Genomic DNA, 24,809 nt, shown 5'->3' with positions numbered 1-24,809 from the left:
TTCCTTTAAAATGAAAGATTTGACTTTGTTTTCACTAAATGATTTCTATAAAATTAAAATGACTAAAAGTAGAAGTGGCATTTCCAGAAAAAAGTCATTTTCTATGTAAACAATGAAAGGCTATATTTACATTTTATTTTATATTTAAAAAAAAACTGTACAGTGCTTTAAAGGTGTAGTTACGATAGAAAAAAATACATTTAATTTCATATAAATATTGAGTAAGTGCACACTACGAGGGAAAGCAGCATCCACTAATAAAGGCTTGATTTATATTGGGAGAAACTATAAACTGCACTCAGTTGTGGTATTCCCCAAATGAAATACAGCTTATCAAGGTGTCCTTAACACTTCTCAAGTGGAATTAAGGCATAATATTAAATTTTAACTTCTTTAATTCTGGCAAAAGCAATAAATCTGCCATATTTTTATATTTTGCAATTTAACATATTATATATATGATGCCTTTTTTGCTAAAAATTTGAGTGAACAGACCTACATGTGGTAAACCAAACTTTATATGTGGAAGAACAGAGGGGATCTGAAGGAAGATCTATCGAATTTATAATTAAGACCATAATCAGATACCTTCTGTGTGGGAGGGAATAGATTTTGTTTTCCACATGATTTGCTTCTGCACATCATTAAAAAAAAAATCATGTAAATGTTCTTGTCTTCCAGGGTTACACCCTGGGATGGGCTATTTCAGTTGGCTGTTTTCAAGGGGGTCTTTCGCAGGGACCTCCTCCTGCTGGTGTCCAGATTGTCTTTATTCCTGGCTGGAGACTTGACATTCCATTGCCGAGGCTGTGGGGCTCTGGGGAGAAATAAATACACTATGTCATCCTGGAACTAAAATGAAATAAATTTTTTAAAAAATCTATTGCAGTCATTCCATCCCCAAAATCATTTATCTAGGTACTAAACTTACTTATCAGGCAATGACAAACACAAAATATCATCTCCTTGACTCTGGAATCCAGATTTCTCTGAAATGGAACCAGACAAGTTCAGTATCCCTTAACATTTTAAAAATGGATAATAATCAAGAAAGAATCAAAAAGAGAACTTGCCTTTGGCTGAAGATGGTGTTATGTAACTAACCCCTGCTCCAAAGGTAACATCATTAATAGTCTCTAGTAAAAGAAAAAAAAATGCCCAGATCAATAGAAGTTGGTTAAAGTCAAAGGAGAGAAAGAGATAATGCTTCTAAGAAATAAAACTGCATATTTATAAAGTCCTACAATCATAAGCATGTCTGGCTTTAAGAATAAGCCCATATCTACTTCAGGCCACCTAGTAAATGCTAGCTATTACTCAGGCTAACAAATATGATAGAATAGCAAAACTATATAAAGCAAACTATTCCTTCTCCAAAATCTTTTGTGAAATGTTGTCATGAACATCTTTCTCCTCCCTAGACTGTTTCTCAGAGGTGACAGATGCCTATGCCTAATTTATGCTCTAAAAACTCTCTTATTTTTCCATTCTACTGTACATCCATGAAGGTACTCAAACTATGTTAATTGGTAATGCTAGCAATTTTTATTTTTCATGGCTGACGTAAAATGGAGTTCAGTCCTGAGGAGTCCTAGTGAAAGGAGGGTAAGGATGAGATGGGAAATTCTCTTAATGCACACATTACTTTCGTGTTTGGAAACCTATGCTTTTTCAGGATAACAAATCTTCAACTTTCACAAGACCTATTTTATGATCTCCAGTGCACCTAATGTTTGAAATCAAAGGCAGCAAACATCTTTGCTGCTTGAATTATAGCAAGAGGGAGCTGCTTTAAAAAGCCACCACTGATTTTTAGCTCAATCCTAGTGGTTCTGAAAAGGTTTCCTTTTCATTTAGAAAAACAGCTTTGTTCATATTGAGTACCACAAAGCATTAGAATAGTGAAGAGCTAGCACAGCATGTATCCAAAATTAACTAGAGTTGTGCTACACTGTCTTTATTTGCCATCCATCCCTCATGTAACATCATAGGGTCATTGGATTTTTAAGTGGTGATGCACCTAATTCTCCTAGAAAAAAGAAATGTCTATGGAGACTTATCTCTCAGCCTCCCTCCCCAGCTCAAAGTAAAGAGTGATCCCCTGAAATTGTTATCAACAGGAATGAGAAAAAGAAAAACTGCATCTAATTTGGTGACACCTGAGCTCCATCTTCAATGTAAAGACAGCGCCATACAAACGAATTAAAGCAGTTCTAATACAACGTGCCAGCCTTCACTGCTAAAGAACACAGGCTGCTAGGAAACCAAGCAAGAACTGAAATCTGGGACTCCTGGGAATTATCATACTAAAAGGAGATGCATTCTCCCTGTTTCCTCAGCATATGGCTCCTAACTGCTGAAATAGAAGCACTCTGTACCCCTGAGCCAGAAACATACAGATGAAGAAAAAATGGAGAGGAGCTTTCTGCATATTATAATATTACACCTGTTCGATGTATGGCAACCCAAAATTACTCATTGCCTTTAATGACAAGATCTTCATGACTAAAACTAGAGAAGCTGTAGTTATCATATGGGTGTAGGAGATGTGCCGACCTTTCTTAAAGATGAAACCTATAAGTAGACCTTGGCTACAACAACAATAACAGCATTTACGTAGCACTTACTATGGGCCAAGCACTGTGCTAAACTTTGCAGATACCTCATTTGATCCTCACAACAACCTAAGAGGTAGATGCTATTATTCCCATTTTACAGCTAAAGAAACTGAGGCAGAGATGAAGTGACTGTTCAGGGTCACACAGCTAGTAAGTGTCTGAAACCAGATTTGAGCTCCCATCTTCCTGACTCCAGGGGCAGCATTCTATCTACTGTATCACCTAGCTGCCTGAGGTATGAAAATATGTAGGAATTATAAAGAATGAAATTATTAAAGAGATTTCAATATTATAGAGCAAGAAGTGTCTGCATTCTGATGTTGTCCTTCCAGATAAGTTCTCTGTCAAACAGGAATATTCTATCATGATTATATTTTAATAGTTGTGACTCAAACCGTGGGAGATCACAGCTAGGAACAAAAAAATTAAGGGTGTCTATGTGGTTATCCTACTCTCTGAACTGAAACACTCTAACCTACTAGAGTCAAGCTTTGAATGTATGAAGTAAATATAACTCAAGGTATGCGCTCTGGGTTCTGGCCTGAGTTGAGTGTCTGGGGGTCCCAAACTGTAGATAACTCTAGTCCACCTAGCCCAATCTAGAAATTCCAAACCTAAATTGACCCTATCCTCAAACCACTCAAGGCTTAGAGAAAATCAGCTGGCTGACTCTTGACTGGTAAGAGAATACTCAAGTTAACATTCATTCAGTGCCTATCAGGTGTAACATAGCTTTGTTGTGAAGATTGGAATGGGCTAAGAAATAGGGCTGAGTTCTTGTTCATCTGTTCTCAAAGGGGACCAATGGCATCACTAAGGTGATGTCTTGACTTGTTCAGGAACTGAATTTAAGTGAGGTAGAGTTGCCTGGTGCTGGAAAATGAGTGGGAGTGGGACGGCTCCCTCTCAAATGGGACTTTAAAACTTCTGAACTACACTGCCTTGGTTATCAGCAACTGGTTATGAAGCAGAAAGAACTAGCTGAGCAGAACGTTGTATATACTGTCATACACAGTCATAGTCTCAGGTGTTTTTACTTGGTGATTATTCTTTGTTACAAGGGAGTGTTCAATGGAACACTAAGGAGCACCTTTCCAGAAGACAGATGTTTGCACATAGGGTATTTTTAAAAAAAGCCATGGGACGTGAGAAACAGGGAAGGGGAGAAAACCATGGAGTTTCACTGGGCATAGTACTGAAGAGCAGTTGTTATGGGGAATGGGAGTGTCAAATAAAGAGGCTTCTGTGTAAATAACTAGATCAGAGTGGGCACATAAATGGCACATCCTAAAAGATAGGTTGGAAATACAGTTCTCATCAACTTGGCAGTTAACAGTTATTATTATACCTATCCCCAATTCAGGAGTAGCTCCATGACCTAACTTACTGATGACTAGAATGGAAGGGCATTAAGAAACTGTTTACTGCACATGAGAAATTAACCCTTCAATGGGAATATATGTACCAAGAGATATAATGCTGACAGAGTTCCAAAGATCACACCAATAAGCCTGAAACCTGACCTTCCATTTAACAAGCCTGGATTATGACTACCAATGGATAACAACAAGGGTATATAATACAAGCTCCTCAATCAATGCATTACTGATGCAATTTACTTCATTTGCTTCTACATTTGTTCTGCAAACAAAATAGTTATGGTTTCCTCAATGATAACTTCAGCTCTTATTCAAAGAAAAGCATTTCCTCATTGAAAATACTTCATGATATTAATTCCACTTGGTTAGGTTTCTAATTCAATCTTAAAAAAATTTGTCATCACAGCTTATATTCTCCTATTGTGACAGAAGAGGGTTCTTGACTGTGCTCTACACTGCAGTCGTAAGTAGATAAATGTCCTATCAGTTTGCTATTGATTCATCAGCAGCCAATACAAATCCATCTTTTGGAATATGCAGACAGGATTACGGGACTTGACTGATCTGTGTATCAAGCAGACAGATTGATCTCAGAAGAAATTCTGGTCTCCTGACTCAGCTGTATTGCAGAAATAGAAAACAAGCAAACAAATAAAACCCTCTCTTCTCTCCTATAAAAGAAAGCAAGGTTGATTTCTTCTCTGGAATCAGAAGGTGATGTCTCCTCTGAATTGCTTTGAGAATAGAGGAGAGCTGAATTCTGATTCAAGACAGACTCGGGGTCAAAAACCATTTACTAGTTGTGTGAGACAAGGAAAGCCAGTTAATCTGCTCTGAGGTTCAGTTTCTTCATTTATAAAATGGAGATAATAGTATGTACCTCATCAGGTATTTCTGAAGAGGTAATACAGTAACATGTAAAGCACTGTGTGATCCTTAAAGTGCTATATAAATGTCAGTTATTATTTTTCAATGCTATTTCTTTGGCCCTCAACCAACTTTGATTCTTTTTATTTTTGGCAAGAATATCTTCAAACTGTGGTGGTTTAAACTCAACATTATGGTTCCAAAAACTTTATAAAGGTAAAAAAGGAACTCTTGCTATTCTCCATTGTAGCAATTCACCTCTAATTTGAGATACAAAATGAAAAGCAAACACTGGATGGAGAGAGACCTAAATTCTAGTTCTGGCTTTGCCACTAACTAGAGCTCTTTGGCCTTGGTGAAGTTATGGGATATCTCTGGGCCTCACCTGCATCATTAGTAAGAATGACAACAATTAACTAAACAATCTCTAACATTTTGTAATTCTATGAAATAGGAGTACACCCTAAGTAAAAAACAAGGTAAATACAGCACAGTAGGCACACTGATACATTATCTGAGATTCCTACTGTTGAATGACTAGCAGTCTTCTTTACTACTCACTGAAAAGAGTTACCAGGTATCTTCAGTATTTTCTGATACTAGCCTATTCTGCCCGTTTCACATCCAAACTGGCTCATCCTTGGACCTGTTCAATTTCCCTATGTATTACCAGGAGCCTTCACATCATGAGAATAGGGAGAATATAATCTGACTGAGCTCATATTCTTCCCATCCCAATGATACTAAACCCCTAGATGTCACAGAACAAACCCTCTTTCTCATCCACTACTGCCTTATTCTCATCCTTCTCAACCTGAACTCCTTCATCCCCAATGTCCACTCTCGATCTACCCAACTCTTTTCATTGGAATACCTGCTCCAGAGAGTAAAGAATACATTGTATGGCCCTGAGGGTGCACTGCTGACTCAACTCCCCAGGATTTTGTCCACCATGCCATAGAGACCTCTTCACCCTGGAAGCTCCCTCCTTCCCTCCCTCCCATAGTATCTCCAGTTTAAGGATGAGACCCAGGCCAAAGATGTTGTCATTCATTCCTCTCCTTACTGACATCTCCAAACGACTTTCTCTACCATCTCCCCCGCTCCCCCGCCTCTGTTTTTCAGTTCCCTTTGATGTGTTTTCTTCCTCCAGTGGAGGGCAGGGACTGTCTTTCTGTTTCTGTATTCCCAGTTCTTAGCAAGTGCCCTTAATAAATGCATATTAAGGGGGCAGTTAGATGGCTCAGTGGATAGAACACTAGCCCTAGAGTCAGGAAGACCTGAGTTTAAATTTGTCCTCAGGCACTTAACGCTTACTAGCTATGTGACCCTGGGCAAGTCATTTCACCCCATTGCCTCTCAAAGAAAAAAATAAGTAAAAATAAATGCATGTTGACTGACTGCTCCATAAGTAACAAACTTGCTTTCATTTTTAATCTTTTCCTTCCTCACTTCTTGCACTTACTGAAACCTTGTCTGGCCACCCTTTCTAGAATTGGTTGCTACCTTCACAACACGTCTCATCTATGTTCCCTTCTCTCCCCTGACACTGCCACGCCCGTAGTGCAGGCCCTCACCACCTCATGCCTGGACAATTGCTACAGTCTGCTAATGGGAACTGCCTGCCTCAAATCTCTCTCTGCTCCAGGTCATCCTCCACTCATCTGTGAAAGTGATTTTCCCTTTCAATAAAATTCGAGTGGCTCCCTAACTCCTCCAGGATCAAATGTAAAATTCTCAATTTGACTTTTAAGTCATTCATAACCTGGCCCCTTCCTATCTTTCTAATCTTCTTCACCTTATTCCCTTCCAATCTAGTGGCAATGGCCTTCTGGCTGTTTTTCACACAAGATACTTCATCTCCAGACTCCAGGCATTTTCAATGGCTTTTCCCATGCCTACAATGCTTTCTCTCTTCATTTCTCTTCATTTCCTCAATCTGGCTTCCTTCTTGGTTAAATTACCACCTTCTGTAAGAAGCCTTTCCTAATCTCCCTTAATGCTAATGCCTTCCCTCTGAACTTAACCTCCAATTTACTCTGTATACATCTTGTGTGTATATGGTTGTTTGCGTATTGTTTCCCCCATTACAATATGAGCTCCCTGAGGGAAGCAACTGTTTTTTCTTCCTTTTTTTACCTTTCTTTTCATCCCCAGGCCTTAGCACTGGAACACAGTAAGTGCTTAATAAATTCTAATTGAGTATTGACTAACTGCTACTACAAAGACACACTGACAGTGAGAGAGTGTTAGATAGTGTTACTTATTCAAGTGAATGACTCACGATCAGGGGTGCTGATGGCCCGGTCAGTTGCACAGATAGTGGCTTTGACAGAGTGCTGATTCAGGCTACAAAAAGACTCTGAAAAAAAGATCAATGAAAGAGAAAAATCAAAGGAAAAAAAAAGGTCCCACTTACCCCCGAAGTATTTGTAGCAGCATTTTTTGTGATAACAACTAGAAACAAAATAGATGCCCGTCAACTGGGAAATGACTAAACAAACGATTCATGGCACACGAATGTAAAGGAATATAAGAAATGTAAGAAATGATGTCTATGATGAATACAAAGAAATCTGGAAGACTAGTTTAAACCTTATGCAAAGTAAATTACACAGAACCAGGGAAAACATTAATACACAATGATAACAACAATGCAAATGGAAAGAACAACAAAATAATTGAAACTGAATGCTATAGAATTATAATGACCAAGCTTGGCACCAAAAAGCTATGAGAATGGATTATGGATATGGAACACTAACTACCATGCCGGACTTGGCTGATTAGTTAGTTTTGCTGATCTCTTTTGGAATTCTTTGTCATAAAGGATGATTCTCTGGGAGGAAGGGAAAGGAGGATAAATAGGCAAATCTAGGCGATATAAACACTAAATATATAAAGATTTAAAGACCCTAGGAAAATATAATTGATATTAACATAACAGGGTTTTTATTTAATCTAACCACTCTCATTTTTCATTTCAAAGACTGATAACTGAGTTATTTCTGTTCAACTTTTTATGAAAAACAACACTCACTTTTGTCCCAACTGGATGGTGTGCCTTGCTTGCTGTTGCCTGTACTTCTTGACTGGGAGGGGAAAGAAAGTCCTCCAAAGCTCCGACTCCTTTGATTCTTCTTGGACTCCACAGCTTTTTTGACAGAATTTAGAATTGCAAGGGTACTCAGGGACATACGCCTGTGTGGGAGAACATACCATAACTATTGATTTTTTTTTTCAACAAGTCACTACAGAGAGGAAGAACAGAGACCTTAATTACTATCTTGTCTCTTTTAAAACCATCACTCATATTCATGCATCTAAAATCCAGAGTGAAAAACCAAAAATATCAGTGAAAACTCAGTGTGATTATCCATCACTGACAATGGCCAGTGAAGATTAGCCCAACCCCTCTAAGCGTGAAAATGAAACTGGATTCTCAAGATTACAGGGAATAACCTGATGAGAGAATGTGCCCCCCTTTTGATTGAGCCCTGTTAGCTAAGTTAGCTTTGTACCTGGATTTGAATGTTAACAACTTCAGGGACCCAGTTTCAGATGTAGGAGATGAGGTAGGCACAGGACCACTTGGTAATCCAGAAGATGTGGCCTGACTCACACCAGGATTATCATGACCAATAGGAGGTGTGGTTGTTCCTAAACTCAGAGGGGACTGCTAGAAGAAGAAAGAGAGAGTTTATTTTATATCACATCCTTAACTTCTCTCCCCCAATATAATCAATTGTCAGATCTTTCATTTCTTTTTCTACAGAAGTTTTTCTCTCTCTCTACTCATGGCCAAGACCAGGACAGATCCTCATGCCCTCCTGCCTGAACAACAATAAACTTTCTAATGAAGGCCTCAGTACCTCAAGTTTCTCCTCACTCCAATCCATCCTTAGCTGCCAATGTGACTTTTTTCTAAATGATGGTCTGACCACGTTGCCTCTCCTCCTCAATGAGCTCCAGTAGTTCCTCATTGCCTCTAGGATCACACAGAACCCAGCTGGCGTTTAAAGCTCTTTACAACCTGACCCTTCATGCCTTTCCATGCACTTTATGTTCTAGCCATACTGTCCTACTTGCTATTCCTCACATACAACTTCTGTCTCTGGGCCTTTGCACTAACTGTCCCCCATTCTTGGAATGCTGTCCCTCTTAACCTTCCACTAGTAGAATGCCTTTCTTTAAATTCAGTTCATGTGAATATGGCAGCAAAGATGGGAGCATTCCAGCAGAAACCTCCTAACATTCCCCTTCAAACAACTTTAAAATGATGTGTCAAATCGAATTCTGGAGCAGTACAGCCAACAAAAGGAGGTGAGACATTTTTCCAGCCCAAGACAATTTAGGAAGTCAGGAGAGGTCTGTGGCACTGAAGTGGGGACTGGCCAGGAGGGAAGCTCAGCAGCAAAACCAGCTCTGGGCCTTGGAGGCAGTGATGACGGCAGAAGCAGCAGTTTCAGGAGCCTCTCACTGCCCAGAGATGGTAAGGGGAATGGATAACTGGTCAGAAAGATTGTAGGAGATCCTGTGCTGGCACTGGGGGCAGGACCAGTGCTGTTTGGCCCATCACCCAGTTCCAGGTTGCAGTTCCAGGGCAGAAAGGAGTGCAAGTACTTCTGGTTGCAAGGAAATAGGGCCTCCATCTGAGTAATGACCAGAGTGCAAACCAAAAGAACAGTAACCACTCCTATCCCCAGATCACCTCTCCCTGGAAACACCAAAAACTTACAGACCCCTAGAACTAACTGTTTAAACGGGAGGGTGAAAAAAGGCTTAGAACAGTGACCCTTCCTCCATCCCAGGTAAGCAGAGCCCAACTTTACCATAAAATTCAAAGTAAAGAAATAAGTTAAAAAATGAATAAACAGGGGCAGCTAGGTGGCGCAGTGGATAGAGCTCTGGCCTTGGAGTCAGAAGGACCCGAGTTCAAATCCAGCCTCAGACACTTGACACTAGCTGTGTGATCCCGGGCAAGTCACTTAACCTCGACTGCCTCACCAAAAAAAAAAAAAAAATCAAAACTTAAGCACAATAAGCTACTTTAGTGATGGCTCAAGACAAACTGAGAAGATGACAATTACATGAAAACATCTACAAGCAAAACTTCAAAGAAAAATACAGATTGAACACAAGCCCACCAAGAATTCCTGAAAGAGCTAAAGAAAGATTAAAAAAAAAAGATTTTAAAAATCAAATAAAGAGTGGTAGAGGAAAAACTAGGAAAAGAAATGAGAGCAATGCAAGAAAACTGTGAAAAGAAAACACACAGGTTGGTAAAAGGCACAAAAAAGTACTAAAGAAAAGTAACATCTTAACAATCAGAATTGACCAAATGGTAAAAGAAGTACAAAACCTCATTGATGAAATGACTCCTTAAAAAAGCAGAATTGGCCAACTGGAAAAAGAGGTACAAAACCTTACTGAAATAAATAATTCCTTAAAAATTACAATCAGTCAAGTGGAACCTAATGACTTGATGAGACATCAAGAAATAATAAAACAAAGTCAAAAGAATGGGGGAAAAAGAAAAGAAAATGTGAAATATCTCACTGGAAAAAACAAGTGACCTGGAAAGTAGATCAAGGAGGGATAATCTGAGAATTACTGGACTACTTGAAAGTCATGATTTGAAGAAAAAAAAAAAAGGTGTGTGGTGGGGTCTAGAAATCATTGAATTTCAAGAAATTATAAAGGAAAACTTTTTTGATACCTTAGAATCAAAGGGTAAAATAGAAATTGAAAGAATCCACCAATTACCTCTCAAAAGAAATCCTCAAATGAAAACTCCCAGTAATATCGTAGTCAAATAAATTTCAGAGCTCCCATATTAAAGAGAAAATACTTCAAGCAGCCAGAAAGAAACCACTGAAATACCATGGAGCTATAGTCAGAATCACACAAGATTTACAGCTATCATGATAAAGGAATAGAGGGAGGGCTTGGAATAATACTCCAGAAGGCAAAGGAGCTAGAAACCATGAATAACTGCCCAGCCAAATTGAGTATAATCCTTTAGGGGAAAACTGGATATTTAATGAAATTAAGGACTTCCAAGCATTCTTGATGAAAGAATGCTAGATATGTGTTGTCAGGTAGACTCTCAAGTATTGTGTTATTTGTATTTGTAGTTATTTTAAGTAAAATTTCTCTTTCTAGCTCTTCCTTCTGGGTTTTGTTGGTTATATAAATGCTGATGATTTAATGTGGGTTCATTTTATATCCTGCAACTTTGCTGAAGTTGCTGTTTCAATTAGTTTTTTAGTTTATTTCTCTAGGCTTCTCTAAGTATTACCATCATATTGTCTGCAAAGAATAATAGTTTTATTTCCTCATTGCCTATACTTATTCCTAAGTAGAGCTAAGTAGAAAATTTGACATTTAAATATAAGACTCAAGAGAAAAATAAAAAGGTGAAAAGGAAAGAGAAATCATAAGGGGTTCAATAAGGTTAAACTGTTTACATTCTTTATGGGAAGATGCTACATGTAATTCCTAAGAACTTCATCATCTTAGAGGGCATGGGTGTGAGTTGACTATGTTGGGATAATCTCAATTAAAAAGTGGAGGGGTGAGAAAGAGGGATGCACTGAGAGAAAGAAGAAGAATAGGGAAATTCATCTCACAAAAAAGTGGTGCAGATGGATGAGCAAGGATGTCCATTATCACCATTACTATTCAATATTGTACTAGAAAATACTAGTATATCAATAAGACAAGAAAAAGCAACTGAAGGAATAAGTATAGGCAATGAGGAAATAAAACTATTATTCTTTGCAGACAATATGATGGTAATACTTAGAGAAGCCTAGAGAAATAAACTAAAAAACTAATTGAAACAGCAACTTCAGCAAAGCTGCAGGATATAAAATGAACCCACATTAAATCATCAGCATTTATATAACCAACAAAACCCAGAAGGAAGAGCTAGAAAGAGAAATTTTACTTAAAATAACTACAAATACAAATAACACAATACTTGAGAGTCTACCTGACAATACATATCTAGAAACCATACTAACACAATTACAAAACACTTTTCATACAAATAAAGTCAGATCTAAACAAGTGGAGAAATATTAACTGACCAAGCCAACATATATATCTATATCTATATCTATATATATATACACAAACACACACACATATATATATATACACACAGATATATGTGCATATATATATATATATGTATTCTACCTAAATTAATTTACTTTTTCAATGCCATACCAATCAAAACTATCAAAGAATTGTTTTACAGAGCTAGAAAAAATAATAATAAAGTTCATCCGGAAGAACAAAAGGTAAAAAATATTAAGAGAATGAATAAAAAAATGTAAAGGAAGGCAGCCTAGTAGTACCAGATTTCAAACTACATTACAAAGCAGGAATCATAAAAACAATCTAGAACTAAGAAATAGAATAACTGATCAATGGAATAGATTTGGTATACAAATGACCATAGTTACCTAGTGTTTGATAAACCAAAAGATCTCAGGAACTGAGGCAAGAACTCACTATTTGACAAAAACTGGAAAGCAATCTGACAGAAACTATGTATAGACCAAGATATATTAAAGACTAGGTATCAACCAAGACATATATATATATATATATTTACACACACACACACACACACACACACACATATTGTACACTAAGACAAGGTCAAAAAAGGTACTTGATTTAGACATAAAGGGTGATATCATAAGCAAATTAGAGGAGTACAGAAAAGCGTTTTTGCCAGATCTATGGATAAGGGAAGGGTTTATCACCAAACAAGAAATATAGAGAATTACAAAAGGTAAAATAGATCATTTTGATTACATGAAATTTAAAAGGTTTTGCACAAACAAAAACCAATGCAGCCAAAACTAGAAGGAAAGCAGGAAACTGAGGGAAAAAATTTTATAGGAAGTTTGTCTGAAAAAGGTCTCATTTCTCAAATACATAGGGAACTGAGCCAAATGTATAAAAATAAGAACCATACTTCATAAGTGGCCAAAGAATATGAGCAGGCAGTTTTCAAAAGAAATCAAAGCTATTAATAGTCATATGAAAAAATGCTCTAAATCACTAATAACTAGAGAAATACAAATTAAAGTAACTGAGGTAAAATCTCACACCTATTAGATTGGTTCAGATGACAGAAAAGGAAAATGGTGAATGCTGGAGGGGATGTGGGAAAATAGGTACACTAATGCATTGTTGATGAAGCTATGAACTGGTCCAACCATTCCAGAAAACAAATGGAACTATAACCAAAGGGCTACAAAACTACGCATACCTTTTTGTTTCTTCTATTTAATATTTTATTTTTCCCCAGTTACATGTAAAAACAATTTTTAACATTCATTTTTAAAACTTTTCTCTCCCTTCCTCCCTCCTCACCCCTCTTCACTGAGAAGGCATACAATTTGATATAGGTTATACATGTGTAGTCGTGCAAAATATAACCATAAAAGTCATGTTGTGAAAGAAAACATGACAAAAAAATTCAAGAAAAATAAAGTTTTAAAAAAGTATGCTTTAATCTGTATTCAGACACCATCAATTCTTTCTCTAGGGATGGAAAGCATTTTTCTTAAGTCCTTCAGAGTTGTCTTGGATCATTGTATTGCTGAGAATAGCTTACAATCTTACAACATTGCTGTTACTTCGTACACAGTACATTTCACTTTGCATCAGCCCACGCAAGTCTTTCTAGGTTTTTCTGAGAGCACCCTGCTTATCATTTCTTTCTTTCTTTCTTTTTTTTTTTGTGAGGTAATTTGGGGTTAAGTGATTTGCCCAGAGTCACACAGCTGGTCAGTGTTATATGTCTGATGTCGGTCCTTCTAAACTCCAGGGCTGGTGCTCTATCCACTGCGCCACCTACTGCCCTTGGTATGCATGGTTTTATAGCCCTTTGGGCATAGTTCCAAACTGCTCTACAAAATCGTTGAATCAGTTCACAACTCCACCAACAGTGCATCAATGTCTCTTTTTTCCCACATCCCCTCCAACACACGTCATTTTCCTGTTCTGTCCTATTAGCCAATCAAATAGGGATGTGGGAGTACCTCAGAACTGTTTTAATTTGCATTTCTCTAATCAATAGTGAGTTAGAGTATTCTTTCAAATGGCTAGTTTTGATTACTTCATCTGAAAACTTTTATCTTTTGATCATTTCTCAATTGGGGAGTGGCTCTTATTTTTATAAAGTTGACTCAGCTCTCTATATGTTTTAGAAATGAAGACTGTCAGAGAGACTTGCTTCAAAAATTTTTTTTTAAACTGAATAGTGCTAACTGTATTTCCCTTCACCCTGTCCCTCCTTAAAAGTGTTTTGCTTCGGAACACCTCCTCCCCCAATCTGCCTTTCCTTCTATCACCCCCACCTCTTCTCTTATCCCCTTCCCCTCCTACTTTCCTGTAGGGTAAGATTGGTTTCTATATCCAACTGAGTGTGTATGTTATTCCTTCTTTGAGCCACTTCTGATGAGAATAAGGTTCACTCACTCCCCCTCACCTTCCCCCTCTTCCTCTCCACTGTAAAGGCTTTTTCTTGCCTCTTTTATGGGAGATAATTTACCATTCTACCTCTCCCTTTCTATTTCTCCCAGTACATTCCTCTCTCACCCCTTAATTTTCTTTTTTAGATATCCCCTTCATATTCAACTCACACCTGTGCCCTCTAGACATATATACTCCTTCTAACTACCCTAATAATAAGAAAGGTCTTATGAGTTACAAATATCATCTTCCCATGCAGGAATGTAAATAGTTTAACCTTAATTCCCTTATGATTACTTTTTTATGATACTCTTGAGTCTTGTATTTGAAAGTCAAATTTTCTATTCAGGTCTGGTCTTTTCATTAAGAATGCTTGAAAGTCCTTTATCTCACTGAATATCCGTTTTACCTCCTACAGGATTATACTCATTTTTGCTGGGTAGGTGATTCTTGGTTGTAATCCTAGCTCCTTTGCCCTCCAGAATATCATATTCCAATCCTTTGGATGCTCCAATCCTTTAATGTGGAAGCTGCTAAATCTTGTGTTATCCTGATTGTAGCTCCATGATACTTGAATTATTTCTTTCTGGATGCTTGCAATATTTTCTCCTTGACCTGGGAACTCTGGATTTTGGCTATAACATTCCTAGCAGTTTTCATTTTGGCATCTCTTTCAGGAGTTAAGCAGTGGATTCTTTCGTTTCTATTTTTCCCTCTTGTTCTAGAACAGAGGTTCCCAGACTTATTTGGCCTACTGCCCCCTTTTCAAAAAAAAAAAAAAAAATCACTCAGTGCCCCTGTGGAAATCTACTTTCTTTAACCCTTTAATTTTTTTTTTTAAATTTGCATCATTTCAAAAAAAATAATTTTTTTAAAATGATGGATCTTAAACTTAATAATTTATTGTAAATTTGTTTTTTTTCCTGCACTGAAATTCTGATGGTGCAATACTGTGTCATGCAACTGTATAGTATTGTATAATAAACAAGTCATTAAATACACATATGTCTGCCAATGCATGCTGGACTTCCGACAATGTGACGCACTTGCATGCCAACACTTGCTTAAGATCTGTTGGCGGACTCAGTCACAAATAGGTTACAACTTGCATTTTGTGTGTTTATTTGCAAAACAATGTAATCATTACAACTTTAACTATTATACAATAGATGAAACATATATGAACAGATTTTCAAAATTTTCTTCTCTTCTTTCCTTATACTTCCACTGCCCCCTTATATTTATTCAATGATCCTCAATTGCACCTGAGGCTACTACTCCCCCACTGAATTGTTCCAACACCCCCCTCCCCCCATGGGCAGTATTGCCCACTTTGGGAACTTCTGAAATATCAGGGCAGTTTTCCTTGATAATTTCTTGAAAAAAGATGTCTAGGCTCTTTTTTTGATTATGGCTTTCAGGTAGTCCAATAATTTTAAAATTATCTCTCTTGCATCTATCTACCAGATCAGTTGTTTTTCCCATGAGATATTTCATATTATCTTCTATTTTTCATTCTTTTGGTTTTGTTTTATTGTTTCTGGATTTCTCATAAAGTCATTAGCTTCCATTTGCTCCATTCTAATTTTTAAGGAATTATTTTGTTCAGTAAGCTTTTGGACTTCCTTTTCCATTTGTTCAACTCTGCTTTTTAAGGCATTCTTCTCTTCATTGGCTCTTTGGACTCTTTTGCCATTTGGTCTAGTCTATTTTTTAAGGTGTTATTTTCAATATTTTTTTGGGTCTCCTTTACCAAGACTCGTTTTTCATTATTTTCTTGTATCACTCTCATTTCTCTTCTCAATTTTTCCTCTACCTCTCTTGCTTGATTTTCACAATCCTTTTTGAGCTCTTCCATGGCCTGAGACCAATTCATATTTTTCTTGGGGGCTTTGGATGTAGGAGCTTTGACTTTGCTGTCTTCTTCTGAGTGTGTGTTTTGATCTTCCTTGCCACCATGGTAACTTTCAATAGTCAAGAGTTTTTTCCATTGTTTGTTCATCTTCCCAACCTATTACTTGATTTTTAACTCTTTGTTAAAGTAGGGCTCTGCTTCCAGGGTGGAAGGTGCACTGTACCATGCTTGAGGTGTTTTGTGCAGCTCTTTTCAGAGATACTTCTAGGGACCTATAAGTTTTCACCTCTTCCACAGTGGTATGATCTAAGGAGAGGTGTTTACTCCTCTCCTGGCCTGTGCTCTGGTCTGTGAGTGACCACAAGCATTCTTTTCTGCCCTGTAACTGTGAGGAGGGTTACCCCTCCACTGGGGCTGCAAGCTCTGCTATGCTAGTGCTCCTCCTCAACCTGGGACTGCCACCCAGGACTGTGACATGAATCTGAGAATGGGCAAAGCAACAGAGTTCTGCCTCCGTGCTAGCAAAAAAGACCCCTGTTGTAAGGGACTGTCTGATGTCGGCAGCTACCAGGTTGGGCGCTGTGGCAAGAGTAGGGTAAGATCTGGGTATTTGGAAGTCGAGGCAGGGGCTGTGGTAGGCAGAGTCGTGGTGAACTGGGAGGGGCTGGATACGGAGAAGCCCTGAGGTAGTGGGCAGTGCTTGTGAGATAAGCTGGGTGCAAGGAAGTAGCCGGAGCTTGAGCTCCTGAGGCAAGGGGCAGTGCCACGTGGGACTGGGACGGCAGAGGACTGAGTTCCCTTTGCTTAGTCCCCTCCCCATATGCAACGTCATCCCCAGACGCCTCTTGTGACCTTCCTGACTTCCTGGGTCCCTTTGTGCAGCACTGACCCAGACCCCTCCTCCCAGTGTCTGAGTCTGACTTCCTAGGTCACGTACTCTGTCTATGTGCTAATCCCAGATGCGTCCTCCCTGTATCCGGTCCTGGCCTCCTACATCACTCCCTCCCCCTTGGAGTGCTAAACTCAGATAGCCCCTTCTGGTATCTGACCCTACAATCATTGGCTAGTAAGCGGGCTGGGGAGGAGGGGCTAGGTAGGTATTTAGGAACAAGCGTGGTCAGATCACGCTGGCTCTCTCTCCTGGCTCCTGCCCTGTTGCTCTGGCCTTGCTGCTTGGGCTTGCTATGATGGCTTGCTGTGATGGCCTCTGAATAAAGCTCTGGCGTTGGCACCTCCCAATGGCTCGTCTCTGTGTGGTTATCCGGCAGAGTACCGAAGACTCGAGTGTGAGTATGACTCTGGTAGTGTGCTCCTTATAGGAGGAGCGGGTACCGGCGTGTGGCCGGCAGAAGGTTGGCGTGCGGCCGGTATACCCTGTAATCTCCTTCTGATCAGTTGTTTGACCCCCTTACCGTCTGCGGCCTGAAAGCTCAGGAAGCAGCCCCTGCCACTGCTGATTCAGTCACTCCCAAGGCCTGTACTGGATTGCGCTCCACTCTCACCCATGTGCAACAGACCTTTCCTGCTGACCTTCTAAGTTGTCTTGGGCTGGAAATGTGTTTGATTCCATATTTTTGTGAGTTTTGCTGCTCTAGAATTTGTTTAGTCATTTTTTTGAAAGTACTTGGAAGGGTTTGGGAAAGAGCTCAGGTGAGTCTCTGCCTTTATATAATCTGCTATCTTGGCTCTACCTTCCTATGCATACCTTGTGACCCTAGCAATACTACTAGGTCTGTATTCCAAAGAGATTAAATTAAAAAAAAGGAAAAGGACCTATATGTACAAAAATATTTATGGCAGCTCTTTTTGTGCTGGCAAAGGATTGGAAATTGAGGGGATGCTCATCAATCGGGGAATGGTTTGAATAAATCCTTTTATTAAGGGGATTGTTCTGTGAAGTTCGGATTCAGTCAAAGGGTCACATTTGGGGACCTAGAGGGCTTGAGGCCACAGGTTCCCCACCCTTGGTTTAACACATTGTAGTGTATGACTGTAATGGAATACTACTGTGTTGTAAGAAATGATGAGCAGGATGGTTTCCGAAAAACCTGGGAAGACTTAACTAATGCAAATTGAAGTGAGCAGAACCAGGAGAACACTGTACATAAAAACAGCAATATTGTAACCGAGATCAACTATAAAAGAGTTAGTAACTCTGAGACTTAGTAACTCTGATCAATACAATGATTCATAACAATTCCAAAGGACTCATCATGAAAAATGCTATCCACCTCCAGAGAGAGAAGTGATGAACTCTTAGTGCAGACTGAAATATACTGTTTTTCACTTTACTGTTCCTTCCTCTTTTTTTGGCACCATGGCTAATACAGAAATACATTTTGCATGATTTCACATGTATAATGAGTATCACACTGCTTGCCTTCTCAATGGGGAGGGGAGGGGCTGGAGAGGTGAAAATCTGGAACTCAAAATTTTAAAAATTGAATTTTTTTCCCAAATAATTAAGTTTTGGAGAAAAAAGGACTTAATTCATGGGTTAAGAAAGGTCCTATAAGGCTAACAAGGCTAAGCAAGTAGAGATATTTGGTAAACTTTGTAAAATGCTTCTACTTTTGTTGACTAATTTGGGGAACTTTGTGAAATAAATGTTCCGACTTCCATGAATCTATAGAACTTTGTATTTGGAGATAATTTTGATTTTCATCTCTACACGTAGGATTGCATATAATAATGTAACACTGGCTGTTTGGAGACTTTATTGTATGGCACTGGGGAAGCAAGTGAAAGGATATTGTTCATGCCTCCTCAGAAACCATAGAGATCTGTTCTGAATGTGGGATGAGTACTATGTTAAGAAAAAAATATATATCCCTTCTAATTTGATGGGAAGGCAAATTTCAAATGGGGAAATGTGTATCCCAGACTTCTCTGGGCATACGCAGTTCTGCTATGGAGATGCCCTTGAAGCGCCTTTATAATGCCTAGTTTGACTGAAAGGGAGAGCAATGTGTCCCCTACTACATGGGTCAGGGTAGCTTCCTTTGATTAGCTGCCTGTGTCTTTAAAACTGAACAGACTATACTATTTGCTTTCTTTCTAGCAGCTCTTATCTGCTTTGTCCACAAGTCTGAACCAATGGGAAACTGAACCAAAGGAATTGAACCAGTGAGAAGGGAATGACTTTATTTCTCCTGCTTTCCCTCCTTTATCATGGCTCTGAGAAATGGGGCTGGAGGTGTTTTGTCTCTGTTCTATGTTGTCTGTCCTTCTCAGTTTCAAGTATTTGATTTATTTGGAGGTGATCCTAATGGGACTGGGAAGTTCAAAAAATGGCAATCTTGGAGTCATATCTGTAGATGGGATGGTGCAGCTAGCCAACAAAGCACAGAATCCCTGAGAAGCCCACGTGGCTGGGTCTGGAGACTCAGCAGGGTTTTCAGTTTGGAAAGGAGACTGTACTCTATGGGAACTGAGCGAAGCTATGAACCTAATCCTCTTCCTCTTTCCAGAGACTGAGATGGTGCAGTGGAAGAGGAGGAAGTCTCCCATGTTTTGGGAATAAGTTTATATATTTGTAACTATATATTCTGAAGTAAATATTTCTGTGTAAAAGCTTTAAAAAAAAGTTAAAAAACCCAGATGTTTTCTGATAATTATTTCTCTCTATATTAGTCTATAGTTATCAAAGGCATCTTCTTATAATAAACAGGCTTTTCAAAAGAGGTAGCCAATAAATATAAAAGCATCCAAAATGATCATGTACTATAGGCACAAAAAAAGGGTATTGTTTGCACAAAAATTGTGAATGAATCAAATACCTAAACTGTAACTCTAGGATATCCCCAACTATCCATCTTCTTCACCCCTAATTATGTACTACTAAAGGTTGCTGGAAGAAGTCACAAGGCTGTGTAAACCAGATCCATTACACGATTCAACAACTGTTCTGCAATGCACAGTCTTAGAAACTTGCTTGGATCATCACTGAGAGATTAAGTGACTTGGTCTTAGAGACTTGCCTGGATTACCACTGAGAGATTCAGTAGCTCTCCAGTCAGAGGAGGGAATAGAAGTTAGTTCTTTCTGACTTTTTATGTATTATACCACCTTGCCTCTGAGAAACACAAATGTTATGTTACACAATCTCAATTGGCCCCTTACTGCTGCACAGTAATCCCATTATTCTTTCCTGATTTGTTTTTCTACTGTATTCCCCACAGTGGCTGTTCCAAACTCTCCCTTTTTCTCTGGTACCAGTGTCCTCCTTCTTACCTTACCTCCAGCTTTCCTCACAATAGAGAGGCTAGCCATTGCAAGTTCCTACTTCTCTTCTATACTTCAAAACACCTCTCATTCTCTTATTCTTCACTCCAGTCTCTGACAGGAGGTGACCCTTCTCTTTGCCAAGCCTTGAACCCATCACTGTCCACGTTCTCCAGGAGCTATTTCCAAACATGCCCAGGTCTCCTCCATCCTTAATGAACTTTCACTTAACTCTGCTATCCCATCACAAGATATCTTTTCTTTTGCTCTCTCTCACCGTCCCTTTCACAGCCAAACTCAGAAAAATTCATCCACTTATTTCTTCCAACTTCTCACCTCCCACTCACTTCTTAAGCCCTTCCACCTGGCTTCCAACCAGATCACTTAATTGAAACTGCTTTCTCCAAGGTTGCCAATGATAATAGTTGATATTTATGTAGCACTTTAGAGTTGGCAAGATGCTTTGCATACAGTATTTGCTTTTATGATTATTCACATTTTAGAGATGAAGAAGTTGGGGCTCAGAGAAGCTAAATAACTCCTCCATGGTCACAAAGCTACTAAATGTCAGAGGCAGGATTGGAATTTAGATGTTCTTGATTCTTAAGCTCAGTTATCTACAGCTTATGCCACACTGCCTCTCTAAAGATCTCTTCATCACTGAGTCACTGACCTTCATTCAGGCATCCTTCTCTAACTTGTCTGACCACTCCTTAGACCTCTTTGCCCTCTGAGAGTCCCAGCAAGGCTTCATCTTGGGCCCTCTTCTTTTCCCTCTCTTTACCCTCTCTCTTATAAGTTCTCCTGGATTCAATTATCTACATGAAGATGCCCTCGAGCTCCATATATGCAGCAATAACATTTCCTCTGAGCTCCAACCCTCCTGCTGGACACTTAGCTGCTATGTAGGCACCCCAAACTTGGCATACCCAAACAGAACCCCACTGTCCTCCTTGCCCCTAAACTTCCTTATTTTTCTTGAGGGCACCACTATCCTTCTAGTCACCTAGATTCTCATCCTCAGAGACATTCTCAACACTTACTAAGTCTTGTGAATTTGACCTTTCCAAGAGCTCTCAAAACAGTCCCCTTCTCTCCAGTTACAAAGAAATGTGACTAAGTCAGGCCTTTATGGTCTCTTGCTTATTATTATACTGGCCACCTAACTGGCAGCTTTCTGGCATTCAGTCTTTCCCCTCTCAAATCTATCCTCCACACAACTACTAAAATAACAGAGGTCTGGTAATGTTAATTCTCCACCTCCTCTTCTCCCTCCCATCCCCCAAGATTCTTCAGCAGCTCCTTATTGAGTCTAGGACAAGATACTCTTCAGCTTGAGAGAAAGCCATTCTCAGAAGTCTAGGTATCTTACCTTCTTATTGTAAATGGAAACACAACAGTCAAGAGAAATCCAATGGTAGCCAGAAAATATACAAGAAATGTTAGTTCAACATACTTCTGATTCAGGATTTAGGAAGTATCACTCACTGGGCACTCTTCAGTTGCCTGCTAGTTCTGCAGGACCAGCCTTATTCAGAGCCCCTTACTTACCTGTGCTAGTGCTAGGGTGCCTGAGATCTCAGCCATTCTTTCTGTGTTTCTTTGTTCTGCCACTTCTTGTTCCTTTGCCAGCTGCTCTTCATATTTCTTCATGTCATATTCAAGTTCTGAAGCCAGCTGTTTGTCAACTGCAAAAAAATCTTTGATTTCATCTCGATAATCTTGCATCACTTCCTAGAACAGACCCAGAGAACATTCTTTGATTTTTTTTTAACTGAAGTAAATAAGTTGTCTCAACTACTTATAACATCAATGACAAGATTTATTCTGCCGAAAGGCAAATGCATAGGTTAAATTAACAAGATGTCACTAAGGAACATGTATGATATTTGTATTTAGGAGTGTAAAATCATAGACATAAAGTTAGAAGGTACCTCAGAGGCCCATCCTGTCTAACCCCTTTATCTTACATATACGGAAACTGAAATTGAAAGATATTAAGTAATGTGGCTAGGATGAGATGGATAATAAGTGGCAGTCTGGGTCCTCTGAAACCAGATTCAGTACTCTTTCAACTATGTCTTGTTTTTTGTTTTTGCTAAGGCAATTTGGGGTTAAGTGACTTGCCCAGAGTCACACAGCTAGTGAATGTGATGTATCTGAGGCTGGATATGAACTCAGGGCCTCCTGACTCTAGGGCTGGTGCTCTATCCACTGGGCCCCCTTGAATTTTATCTTAACTGATCACAACCCAATGGGAGCAAACAGTGTTGATTACTTAAGAATAGTTTCTAGAACACTTAGACTGGCCCTTACAACTGACTTGGATATTGGCCTTTGTCATTCTCTGAGGAAAGAAATGACCAAGGAAGCTCAATTGTCAATACTTATCTGTCGCAGACAGAAGCTCAGAATGGTTTTAGTTTGCATTTTTCTGACAATAATTTACTTCTTCATATAGCTTTTGATAGCTTGAATTTCTTCCTCTGAAAAATACCTGTTCAGATACTTTGATCATTTATCTCTTGGGGAATGGCTCTTGTTCTTAAATGTTTTCACCAGTTCCTTTGATATCTTGAATGTTAGACCCTTATCAGAAAAATTTGGTGCAAATTTTTTCCTTCTAATTTTAGCTGTACTAATTTTGTTTATATAATTTTCCCCCCATTTTATGTAATCAAAATTGTCTATTTTATTTTCTGTAATACTTTTTTGATCATGAACTCTTCTTTTATCCATAGCAGAAAGATAATCTCTTCCTTGATCCTCCATAATTTGTTTTATGATGTGACTTTTTAAAATTTAAAAATTTTTTTTCACATTTTCCCTTTAATTTCCATTATAAAATTTTCAACTAAATTAAATCAACAAATCATTTCTTTCTTTAATTAATTTATTTTTAGTTTTCAACATTCACTTCCACAAGATTTTGAGTTCCAAATTTTCTCCTCATATCATCCCTCCCCCCACCCCAAGATGGCATGCATTCTGAATACCCCTTCCCTTAGTCTTCCCTCTCTTCTATCTCTCCTCCCTTCTCTTATCCCCGTCCCCTTCTATTTTCCTGTAGAGCAGGATAGATTTCTATACCTCATTGCCTATATATCTTATTCCTCAGTTGCATGTGAAAACAATTTTTAACATTTCTTTTTAAAACTTTAGGTTCCAAATTTTCTCCCTTCCTACCTCCCCACCCACCCTCATTGAGAAGGCAAGCAACTCGATACAGGTTATGCATGTATAGTCATGCAAGACACTTGCATAGTAGTCATGTTGTGAAAAACTAAGTCTATTTCCCTTCATCCTATCCCACCCCCCATTTATTCTACTCTCTCTTTTGACCCTGTTCCTCCTTAGAAGTGTTTGCTTCTGATTACCCCCTCCCCCAATCTGCCCTCCCCCCTATCATCCCTCTGCTCTCTTGTCCCTTTCTTCCCTATTTTCCTGTAGGGTAAAATAGATTTCCATACCCAACTGAGTGTGTATGTTATTCCCTCCTTAAGCCAAATCATATCAGAATAAGATTCACTCATTCCCTCTCACCTTCCCCCGTTTCCCCTCCACTGTAAAAGCCTTTTCTTGTCTGTTTCATGTGAGATAATTTACCCCATTCTACCTCTCCCTTTTTCCCTCTCCCAGTATAATCCTCTCACCCCTTAATTTTATTCTCCTAATATCACCCGTTCATCTTCAACTCACCCTGTGCCCTCTACCCACCTACCTATCTATCTATCTACCTATCTATCTATCTACACGTATAATTTTTTTTCCTTCCAACTACCCTAACACTGAAAAAGGTCTCATGGGTTACAAATATCATCTTTCCATGAAGGAATGTAAACAGTTCAACCTCAATAAGTCTCTTATGATTTCTCTTTTCTGTTTACCTCTTCATGTTTCACTTGAATCTTGTATTTGAAAGTCAAATTTTCTATTCAGCTCTGGTCTTTTCATCAAGAATGCTTGAAGGTCCTTTATTTCACTGAATATCCATTTTTTCCCCTGAAGGATTATACTCAGTTTTGCTGGGTAGGTGATTCTTGGCTGTAATCCTATCTCCTTTGCCCTCTGGAATGTTATATTCCAAGCCTTGCAGTCCCTTAATGTAGAAGCTGCTAAATTTTGTGTTATCCTGGTTGTGTTTCCACAATACTTGAATTATTTCTTTCTGGCTGCTTGTAATATTTTCTCCTTGACCTGGGAACTCTGGAATTTGGCTACAATATTCCTAGGAGTTTTCCTTTGGGGATCTCTTTCAGGAAGAGATCGGTGGATTCTTTCAATTTCTATTTTGCCCTCTGGTTCTAAAATATCAGGGCAGTTTTCATTGATAATTTCTTGAAAGATGATGTCTAGGCTCTTTTT

At 38.8% G+C, this 24,809-nt stretch overlaps 2 protein-coding genes across 4 annotated transcripts in view; one reads left to right on the top strand and one right to left on the bottom strand.

Annotated features, from left to right (window-relative positions):
• JAM3 (junctional adhesion molecule 3) overlaps positions 1–767 on the top strand; it is an 86,311-nt gene extending 85,544 nt beyond the window's left edge. Inside the window, exon 10 of the transcript XR_003570486.1 lies at positions 682–767. The gene's annotated coding sequence lies outside the window, so the exon portion shown is untranslated. The remainder of the gene's footprint in view (positions 1–681) is intronic.
• The window catches only part of NCAPD3 (non-SMC condensin II complex subunit D3), a 108,052-nt gene continuing 83,349 nt past the window's right edge, over positions 107–24,809 (bottom strand). For 2 of the 3 annotated variants that reach the window (XM_027877638.1, XM_027877636.1), the window contains 7 exons: positions 21,996–22,178; positions 8,386–8,543; positions 7,905–8,065; positions 7,149–7,226; positions 1,074–1,136; positions 932–989; positions 107–817 (listed from right to left, as the gene is read on the bottom strand). In XM_027877638.1, the coding sequence (XP_027733439.1) occupies positions 706–817; positions 932–989; positions 1,074–1,136; positions 7,149–7,226; positions 7,905–8,065; positions 8,386–8,543; positions 21,996–22,178 (813 nt within the window). In that variant the 3' untranslated portion in view covers positions 107–705. The remainder of the gene's footprint in view (positions 818–931; positions 990–1,073; positions 1,137–7,148; positions 7,227–7,904; positions 8,066–8,385; positions 8,544–21,995; positions 22,179–24,809) is intronic. The other variant, XM_027877637.1, reaches the window with a different exon arrangement.

This window comes from Vombatus ursinus, unplaced genomic scaffold (genome assembly GCF_900497805.2).
Source record: "Vombatus ursinus unplaced genomic scaffold, bare-nosed wombat genome assembly UNPS02014813.1, whole genome shotgun sequence".
In the NCBI taxonomy this organism is placed as follows: Eukaryota; Metazoa; Chordata; class Mammalia; order Diprotodontia; family Vombatidae; genus Vombatus; species Vombatus ursinus.
The sequence above is the reverse complement of the archived record's forward strand: the minus strand, read 5'-3'. Positions and strand labels throughout refer to the sequence as shown.